Source organism: Notothenia coriiceps, unplaced genomic scaffold, assembly GCF_000735185.1.
Source record: "Notothenia coriiceps isolate Sejong01 unplaced genomic scaffold, NC01 NC01_scaffold00003311, whole genome shotgun sequence".
NCBI lineage: Eukaryota > Metazoa > Chordata > Actinopteri > Perciformes > Nototheniidae > Notothenia > Notothenia coriiceps.
The window spans coordinates 309,950-320,626 of NW_011336012.1; the positions used below are offsets into that span (position 1 = coordinate 309,950).

General features: G+C 41.6%; 1 protein-coding gene across 1 annotated transcript in view; it reads left to right on the forward strand.

The window, feature by feature from the left end:
* psmd1 (proteasome 26S subunit, non-ATPase 1) overlaps positions 1-10,677 on the forward strand; it is a 58,811-nt gene that overhangs the window by 36,910 nt on the left and 11,224 nt on the right. The window contains exon 13 of the mRNA XM_010766389.1: positions 5,819-5,988. Coding sequence (XP_010764691.1) covers positions 5,819-5,988 — 170 coding nt within the window. The remainder of the gene's footprint in view (positions 1-5,818; positions 5,989-10,677) is intronic.

Consider the following 10,677-nt stretch of genomic DNA (forward strand, 5'->3'; position numbering starts at 1 on the left):
AAACATATCCTACATTAAGAATCGAAGCTGATATACACCATGAAACCAGTCAGCAAAGAGACGGACTCTCCTTAAGTACAAGGACACTTACATACTTGAAGATATATGCACCCTAAACATCAAGCCAAGAAGAGCGACTTCTTTAAAGTAGAGACACTACAGTACCTGATATACACTGTCAATGGTGAACCGAGGGAGCACAGCGAAGTTACCAAAGTTCAATACACAAACATTCAACCTGTAGGAGGGTACTTTGTACTATTATAGTAGATAGAGACAACTACATATTACTGTATTATTTTAATTCACACTTATTGACAATAACAATCAGGCGAGGACAGAACGGACTGCGTCTTTAGAATGTAGAGATTCAACTACTACTATATGCCAGATTAGCGTAGATAACAGCAGCAACCGGGAAAACATCAGTCAGTGAAGAGCGAACTCTGTATTAAAGTAGAGGACACCTAAATTGTCGGTATTCTGAGCAGAAATACGCCCGTAGTAACTATGTTCAAGCATGTTATGGGATCTTTTAAAGAGAATATGAAACACCACTACCCCCTTTACTGATATACACCAATTGAACCATAGCATTAGAGGACTTTTTTAAAGTAGAAACATACAGTCGCCACTGAAATATACATACCTGAAAAATCGAAGCAGAATTATGTCTGTCCTGCCTAACAACTAAACTTCATACTGTATACCCTTATGGGAATTTATCAATGCATCATGTGCTTCATGGAAATATACTACCGAATGTCATCATCTGGTTCCCAATCCTGTCCATTCCAGCACGTTTTATTTGTTCTTACAGTGTAAACAACATTCACAGGGACCTGTTAAGACAAAGAAAAGTCAATTTAATTAAGAAAAGTTGTTACGTCTTCCCTGCCCCCCGGTGTTTTCTCTCTGTCCTCACGACAGGCTCTTCGGCTCATTACGAGATGAAAGTGTGGCTTTGGATGTTAATGAGCAGCATGTGGCGTTGGTGTTATGGGTGGGGCCACCACGACATCTCCCACTGCCATCCTTTAGCATACGCGCTCTTTCCTGGGGCGACACCAGCCGTCAATTAAACCAGCGCCATAGCAGTATGCCATTAAGCTTCAGGTTTATATATAATAAAAAGTATCAGCTTGTCAGCACCTCTTACCTCGACAGTCTTCCGTGGGGTTCCTTGTCCCTGCCTTTTCAGAGTTCACAGAAACACACACGCACATCATTTGAATCCACTTGGGTGGTATAAAAAACACATGCCGTGTGAGACAGAATTTGCGCGACCAACTTTTTCTCCTCCCTCTCTTCACATTTCGCCTTAATTGGATTTCCCTTTTCTTTCCCCTTCTTTGCTCCTTAGAGCAAATTTATGGGTCAGGCGCGTGAAGGGCTTTCCAACACCGTAATGACATGTAAAGAATCCAAAGCAGCTCGCTCTGTTGCTCATGGAGCAGGATTGATACCTGTTGAGTCCATTTTCTATTTTACCTGTCAGGTTGTGGGCTTGAGAAGTCTGGGGAGTTAGATGCCTGTTTGGTGTGAGCAGGACAGGCAGGGGGGAGTTGAGGAAATGGAGAGAACAGACAACAAGATGGTGGTGGGAGGGATGAAGGGGCGGGGCAGAGAGAGGACAAACCAATTAAGAGAATAGAAAGAAATAACATAAACACCAAATCAAAAGGGAATAGGAGAGGACAACATGAGAACGGACACCATGTCCCCAATTTCCCCAAGTAGCTTGGAAAGTTTGGCAATTGAATGGCCCGAGGCGCCACGACGAGCTTCATGGGTCGTCCTATTTCTTAATTATAGTTTATTTGGAATTGAAGGCCTTAATTCGACCGAACTGGGACAAGAGACTGGACAACATCCAAAGCTCTGAAGACTGCGAACAGCAGGGGGAGGTTTGTGGTTTAATTAAACAATGTTGACCTTAGAAAAGAAAGAACAGCAAGATATAGGCACCGAGATGTATTTTATTGATAGGACTTTTTCAAGCCTACACACCCAACACTGGAACACCAAGAGCACAGGACCACGGTGTAAAGAACCCCACGAAGATCCAAATCTGGTTAGTTTATACACACAGTTATGCTCCAGCACATACTATTTTATGGCATACAGCCTTCTGAAATAAAAACAGAACAAATGAACCAATTAAAGAGAAAAACCTTTTCTTAGTTTGGCAGTCTTAGTATTCTACAAACCACAGACATGATCGTCGATATGCCTTTCATGTTCCAAATGCGTCTTTTTTGTCTCATACTGGCTTTAAGAGTTCCTCTGCTGATGGGTTCAGTGTGTATATCAGTAAATGTAGTGTCTCTACCATTTAAAGAGTCCCTCTCCTGCTGGGTGGTTCCAGCAGTTTAGTATCAAGTATGTAGTGTCTCTACTTTAAGAGTCCTCTCCTGCGTGGGATGTTCAGGTGGTATATCAGTCATGTGAAGCTGGTTATACTTTAAAGAGTCTCCTCCTGCCTGCCATGGTTTCAAAGCGTGTTAATATCAGTATGCTAAGTGTCTTCTTACCTTCTAAAGAGTCCTCTCGCTGCCCTGATGTCCAGGGGATTATCGTATGGTAAGGTTCTACTTTAAGAGTCCTCCGTCCTGCTGATGTTCCTAGGTGTATATCAGTATGTAGTGTCTCTACTTTAAGAGTCCCTCTCCTGCCCTGGATGTTCCAGGGTTTTATATCATAATCTAGTGTCTGCTACTTTAAAGAGTCCTCTCCTGCCTGATGTTACAGGGGTGTATAGTCAGTATGTAGAGGTCTCCCTACTTTAAAGAGTCCTCTCCCTGCTGATGTTCAGGGTGTACTATGCAATATGGTAGTGTCCTACTTTAAAGAAGTTCTCTCCTGCTGATGTTTCCAGGTGTATATCAGTAATGTAGTGCCTCTACTTTAAAGAAGTCGCCCTCTGATGTTTCACGCGTGGGTTATATCAGATATGTAAGGTGTCTAACTTTAAAAGAGTCTCCTCCGCCTGATAGTCCAGTGTATTCAGTATGTAGTGGTCTCTCTATTTTTAAGAAGTCTACTCCAAGCTGATGTTCAGGTGTATATCTAAAGTATGTTAGTGTCTCCTACCCGTTTAAAGAGTCCACCTCCCTGCTGATGTTCCAGGTGACATATCAGATGTAGTGTCTACTTCGAGTCCTCTCCTGTGATGTTCAGGTGTTAATATCAGTACTGTGCTCTAACTTTGAAAGAAGTTCCTCTCCTAGCTGATTGTTCAAGGTGTATATCAGTGACTGTATGTATGTGGTCTCTACTTTAAAAGAAGGCCTCTCCGTGCTCTGATTGTCAGGGTATCCATCAGTGATCTAGTGTGGTCTCTACTTAAAGAGTCCTTCTCCTGCTCGGATTCCAGGTTTAATGATCAGTATTCTGCTGTCTCTACCTTTAAAGCAGTCCCTCAAATCCTGCTGGAATGTTCAGGTTATCATCGGTATTTAGTGGTCTCCATGCTTCTAATGTTCAAAAAGCTTCTTTATTTTTCTCAATACTTGCCCTTGTCTGCAGCACCCTCTTTTCAACCCCTCTGGTCTGAAACCCCCAGAGCCCAGCCCTGCTCTTATTAGTTAGCTGGCGCCTCTGTTTGTTGGATGTGCAAGCCGCGTTAGAGAATTTCCGCCCTTTATCCGGTACAATGCCGTTGACCGCTGGTTAGCAAAATTGAAGCACGAGTGTGTAACGTAGTGAATGTCACATTCGGAAAAAGTTACAATATTTTGCATGAACAAATAAAACCACTTTACCTTTTAAAATGACCACTGCCTATCTAAGAGATTATTTTTACACATCAATTTCAGAGTGTCACAATTGTTGTGTGCTTGCTGGTATTGGAAGGAAAACAGAAGGAGGAAGAAGAAGAGGGGTGAAGAGATAAGTCATGAAGAAAGTCCACAGAGCCTGGTGACACACAGCAGTTGGACCTCTGGACTATAATCTTAATTAAGATCTCTCTCTTTCCTTCTTGAATGTAAGTAAGTTAAAACTTTATTTTATATGGCCACTCTCATCTCTATATTCTATTCGTGTATTGTTATCAATATGTGCTTTACGTACATGTTACTATTGTATTTGGATATTTCATATTCTATCTAGTACTTTTTATTATTAATATATTGTAGATATAATTAAGTATATAAATCTACAGTCATGGTTTATATTTTTTTCATATGGTACTAATTAATGACTACCAATAAAAGATAGCCACTAACCACCCACCCCCGACGAACCAAAGGCCCTGTTGGCAAAAGGTGGTCTTACTGCCCCTTAAAATCTTTATTGAGGCAGAGGTTTTTATTATCTGGGGGAGTTTGTTCCAAAGCCTTGGGGCCACCGCCCTCAAAGGCACGGGCCCCCTTAGTCTTTAGCCTGGTTCGGGGCACCCTTAGGAGGCCTTGCTCAGAGGACCTCAGGGCCCGGGTTGTGATGTGAGGGTGGATCAGGTCATTGATGTAGGCTGGGGCTTGGCCATGGACGGCTCTATATGTGAAGACCAATACTTTGAATTGGTTTCTGGATAGTGTTAATTTGCGTTGACTAAAACTATGACGAAATATGTTCGTCAACGACCTTTTTTTCCATGACGAAAACGAGACGATGACGAGACGGCACCGACGGCAGTAAACAATAACTGCAAAGAAATCATCATGCAATATCGTTGACGAAAAGTGACGAGACGAAAATGTAGTTTACTAAATAAAAACTATGCCAAAATCTCTCTTTACTTTCGTTGACGAAAAATGAGGAGACGAAATATTATCAAAGATAACGTTACATCTCTGATAGTCAGTTTTTCTCCCAGCAGTTCCATTTCCGGTGCTGCGCTGGGCAGCAGCTGTGTGGCTGTGCTGCGCGCGGCGGTACATTTGAGTTACACCGGGCAGCGGCACACTGTGAACTGTCAGGAAGACTCGGGTCTAACTCATGGTCTAACTAACCTTATTTAACAGATAATAAAATGGCAACAACAGGGCTTGGGAGCAGTGGTTGCGTTAATCGAATACCCTCCGCCCCCCCGTCAGCGCGAGTGAGTGATAAATTGTGCACTCGACCGGGTAATAATGGATTATTACGGAAGATGTTGCAATCCCCTGTCCGTCAAAAATGACCTGACAACCGGAAAAAGTCTAAAGCCAGCATGCTTGGGAGAAATAAACTGGCTGGAATATTTGGGCCATTTATCGGCTAGAAGACGGCGGAAGAAAAAAAAGCGAATCATTGTTTTATCAGAGGTAAGCAAATGCCCGGCCATAACACCAGCTGGTAAAAACAGGCCACAAACCCTGACCTGATACTCTCCTGCAAAGCTTGCATTCTAAGTCAACCCTGTGCGTTTTCCATCAACTAAGGACAAGATATAATCTTATGTTATGTTTATATAACTAAAATGACAAATTATTGGTTTTGGCTACGATCTAGTTTTGAAACTGAAATGGGTTCTAATAAACTCTAATGACCTAAGAAAATCNTACAGTCTCCATAATCGAAAATAATTTTTAAAATTCGATTTTATTTATATATTTTTTAATTATTATTTATGTTTTTTTTTTTTTTTCTGGCTTAGTTTCAACCAAAATATAGACTAATGCTAATAATAGTAATAGTACTAATAATTGTAAATGGCCATTGGTCACACCACCAGTTTATTTTACTGTAAACTTGGAGGAAGCCAGCAGCGCTGCTACACACCGACCCCGCCCCCCCTTTTTTAAACTTGTCTATCATCTGTTGAATTTACAATATCATGTAGGTGTGTACCATAACACTGACACCCTCTCCCCCTCCTCTGCCCTCTGTCCAGGTGGACGTAACATGACCATCTCTCTGCAGTCCAGGACGGGTCACACTCACATGCCAACAGTGGTCGGCCTGCTGGTCTTCACCCAGTTCTGGTTCTGGTTCCCCCTCTCCCACTTCCTGTCATTGGCCTTCACACCAACTGCTATTATCGGCCTCAACAAGGACCTTAAGGTACTGAGCTGGCTATACCTGCTGTGATTGGTGTGTCAGAAGAAGTGTGTGTGTGTAGACAACTGCAGAATGTGACCTTGTTCTAATGCTAATTAAAAGACAATAGATTCAAGGTCCCTTTTATTGTCATCCTGAATCACTGGGTTGCACAAACGCAATTGAGTCCATTTATGATACACAGGAAAAACAGTAGTGTGTTCCTGTAGTGAACTTTTAAAATGTGCAACAAGGGAACAAAGGAAGCAGCAAAAAACTCTGGTTTATACAAGAGGCAAATGAAATGGCTGGCTTCAACATTTAACAGCAAATGATCCTGCATATACATTTTCAATATAGCAGGAATTAGTTAAATATTGTTTGCAGGGCTCTCGACTAACTTTTTTCACCATCCTCCTGGAATACAATCTAAGTCGTCCCGAAATTAATGTGGACCGTCCCGAATTTAAAATATTAGTTTTTCTACATTATCATTAGTTAAAATCATTCAAAGTGACCTTTAACATAAATAAAACATCATACAAATCATTAGATGATAATTCATCAACCTTTTTATTTGAGTAAATCAGTCAATCACATGACAAAGGCCAAATATATTTAAACAAACGAGAAAATTACTCTAATATTGAATCAAATCAAGTCCCATCCAATTAACAAAAAAATCCAACACTCTGTCCTGAAGACAGAACCCAGAGTAACCACTAACCAGGATGACAGTCTGTAACACAGTTAGTCCCGGAGCTCAATTCCTGCAGGCAGCAGGGCGCGGCTTTTTTTTTCCAGCCTCCTATTTTTTAATGAAAACCTGCTTACACCCTGCTCTCATTTTATTTTATTGGCGATTGAGATGATGTTTACCGCTACTTTGCTTAGCTGACATGCACACACCATAGGTTGTGGTCAATAATTTGGAGGAACAGTTGTATTTGTGTGTTTTGCTAACTTGGGCGCTTTGTGTGTTGTGTGTGATGTGCATTCGCACGGGTCCGACAGTCAAGGTCGCGTGTCGACCGACACGGGGCGCTTAAGGACCGGGCGTTTTAAGGCGCCCAGATAGAGTCATTCCGGACATGACTCCACACATAAGCGCCCAACTCACTTACATTTTACTGTCACGTGGGCACCTCTTAAGACTTTACAAATGGCAATGTAGTGTTTTTTGCGTGTCGTCTTGTCTGGACCTCGCGGCCGGAGGAATAATGAATGAGGAGAAGTAGGGGATACCCATTATTCCGACTCTACTCTTGGAGGTAGCATAATCAGGAATCGTTTACGCCGCGGAGAGGGGTACTACCTACCCATGGGCTCGGGGCCAATATTTGCCCGAGGCGGCCCGGCCTATAATTTCTGTCACCATTGCAATTCGGAGGCCTGCAATAGACTGAAAAATAGCCATGACCTCTTGTAAAATTTTTATATACGTAATACATAAGTAACATGTATTTGTAAGTTATAGCGTAAAATCAAATTAGGTTGAGGCAAAGATATACGTTATCTGAAGGTTATCTCCTCTAGAGAGAGAGGGCAGACACACGCTCCCCGCCCCGTCAAACCATTNTGTGATGTGAGGGTGGATGAGGTCATTGATGTAGGCTGGGGCTTGGTCATGGACAGCTCTATATGTGAAGACCAATACTTTGAATTGGGTTCTGAGACGGACAGGGAGCCAGTGCAGGGCAGAAAGGATCGGAGTGATGTGGCATGTTTTTTTGGACCGAGTGAGTAATCTGGCTGCAGCATTTTGGACCTGTTGTAACCGGTTTATCGATGTTTTGTTGAGTACGTATACACTGCAGCCACAAATTCTATTATTTAAAACAGTCAACAGTGGGTCCACCAGTTAACAGACTAAATATACACCAAACAACAATAAGAGCCCATTACTGGTCGATCAAAACCAGTCAGCCAGCTAGCAAATAAAAAAAATATATATATCACTTAGCCAGTAAATCACACAGGATCAATCAACATTACCAGTCTGTGAAGTCAATAACAAACAATCAAAGTCAATTAGTAAACAGTTGACAGACTATTGGTCCACCATTAAAACAAGCCAGTAAGTAAATCAATCAGTAAGTGCAGAAGGAAACAATCTGTATGTAAACCAGGCAGTAAAGCAACCCAAACCCAAAAGCACTTTCAAATGGTCTGCTAATCGAAGGCTAATGTACCTGCATGGTTCTTGCTTTTTTGAGTTTGTAACTTCATGGTGGGTTTTAATTGTTAAGAGTCTTTGGATAAAGGCTTCAGCAAAATAAAATGTGAATAAATGTTTTTAAAACTGTGTCACCAAATGTGTCACCAGCTGCAAAGTAAAACCTGTCAATTAGTAGTTGAATACAAATTAGATCATGCAAACTATTTGGGGTAAGCTGTGCAGTATTTTTGCATGCTTAAATAGCAGAAAATATATTTGTTTTTTTCAAAATATCTGCTTTTATATAATAAAAACAGAATTTCTAAAGTCTGTAATAGTCCTCACCTTGTACTTTCAGAAACTAGGATGGACATTTTTCACCATTATCACTTAAACTTGAGAATAACTAACCCTAATAGGGGCATTTAGTAAACCATATGAACCAGTTAGTAAGCCAGTTTGTGAACCAATCACACAGCTCAGACTAACTGGTTAACAGTCAGTAAAACATATGCAGTTAACCAATTATTGGTCAATCAGCAATCTAATCAGTAAAGTTGTTAACAACAGGAAAGAGAAACAATCAGCAAGGATTTAAATCAGCCAAAAATAAACCAGATTAACCGGAAAGCATTTAATCCATTCATTCATTCATCGAAGCAAATCAAGTGTTTTCTTCTTACTGACTGTTTCTGCAGCAGTCGTCTCTTCGAAAAAATATTCAGAGTTTATTCCGGGAAGGAGCAGACGGTAAACTGGTGATGCTGAGCTGGTGACGACCGCCCAGCAAAGACATGCAGCCCCTTTAAATAAGCTCTCTCACACACACACACACACACACACACACACACACACACACACACACACACACACACACACACACACACACACACACACCACACACACGACGTACGTACGTACGTACGTACGTACGTACGTACGNGTCTCTCGCAGTTCTTGCAATATCCGCGTTCCTTTTCGTGAGGTGCTCGTTAATGTAGATTCCGCTCCCTTTCAGTTTCTTGGCGTTTATCATCATACGAACTTTTGTCTTTCTGCTCACAAGTTTTATGATCACCCTTTGGAATCCACTTTCCAACGGCTTCCCAAGTATGTGGCAGATCTCAATCTCCTCAGAATTCAGGTACACGCCAGGTGTAGGTTCATCAGACAAAATTATAAAAAAGTATGAGAATCCATTTGATATAAAGTTGGCAATTGAATACCTCTAGAATCAGGGAAATAATTAAAAGAGGACCTCGTTAATACTGTAAGCCCTAACCCTAGCCTGATTCGCAGTAGAAAAACACTGCACCCAGGGCTCTCGACTAACTTTTTACACCATACAGTACTCCCGGCACCGTCCCAAAATACAATCTAAGCCGTCCCGAAATTAATGTGGACCGTCCCGAATTTGAAATATTAGTTTTTCTACATTATCATTAGTTAAAATCATTCAAAGTGACCTTTAACATAAATAAAACATCATCTACAAATCATTAGATGATAATTCATCAACCTTTTTATTTGAGTAAATCAGTCAATCACATGAACAAAGGCCAAATATATTTAAACAAACACACAAACGAGAAAATGACTCTAATATTGAATCAAATCAAGTCCCATCCAATTAACAAAAAAATCCAACACTCTGTCCTGAAGACAGAACCCAGAGTAACCACTAACCAGGATGACAGTGTGTAACACAGTCAGGAGACCTTTACAAACTGCCCCGCCCCCTCGCACACAGACGGGAGAGAGAGATCTCCTCTGGATTGGAAAGTCTTATTGCAGAGAGAGATCTCGTCTGGATTGGAAAGTCTTATTGCATATTAGAAACGGAGTTGGATAAACTAAAACTGCGATATAATGTTTATGTAGCAATAATACATATGACATATATTTTTTAAATGTCTCCAGTATCGATAAAAAGTCAGATAACGTCGGAGCTTAACGTTACCACTGCCTTTTAATAATTCCGGCCCGGGCGGAGCCCGTTTAATACCGGGGCTCGGTACCCATCCCTACATGAGAAGAGAGGCGCAGCATATTGCTAAGGACTAAATACGATGGAGGGTTCTCATCTCAGCCTTATTACCCATAGGGGATGAAGAGGAGTAAGTAAATAAAGAGGCCGGCGCTCCAGGGTCTGGTTCTGCTGTGCGTTTTTGTGATGTAACGGTAAAACATTTCAGAATTCCTCCACGGGATACCACTGTCATTTTACATCACTCAACCCGCGAAATACACACACTCAGTACATAGCCTACTGTAGATAGACCCGCGAATTTGCGGGCCAGGAATTCGCGGGCACAGCCAGCTGCGCGACTGGCTGACAGCCATGGGCACAGCTTACGTACTGTGTGTGTGTGTGTGTCTGTGTGTGTGTGTGTGTGTGTGTGAGAGTGTTTGTGTGTTTCTCGGGTTGCTAAATGTTTTTTGTGTTTATGTTGACAACGAGGTTTAATAACTGTGTGCTACACACAACGTGCAGTCGATTTCATTTTCATCGCCGTTTGTAGTAGAGTTAGCAGGGTATTTTTATTTTAACTCTC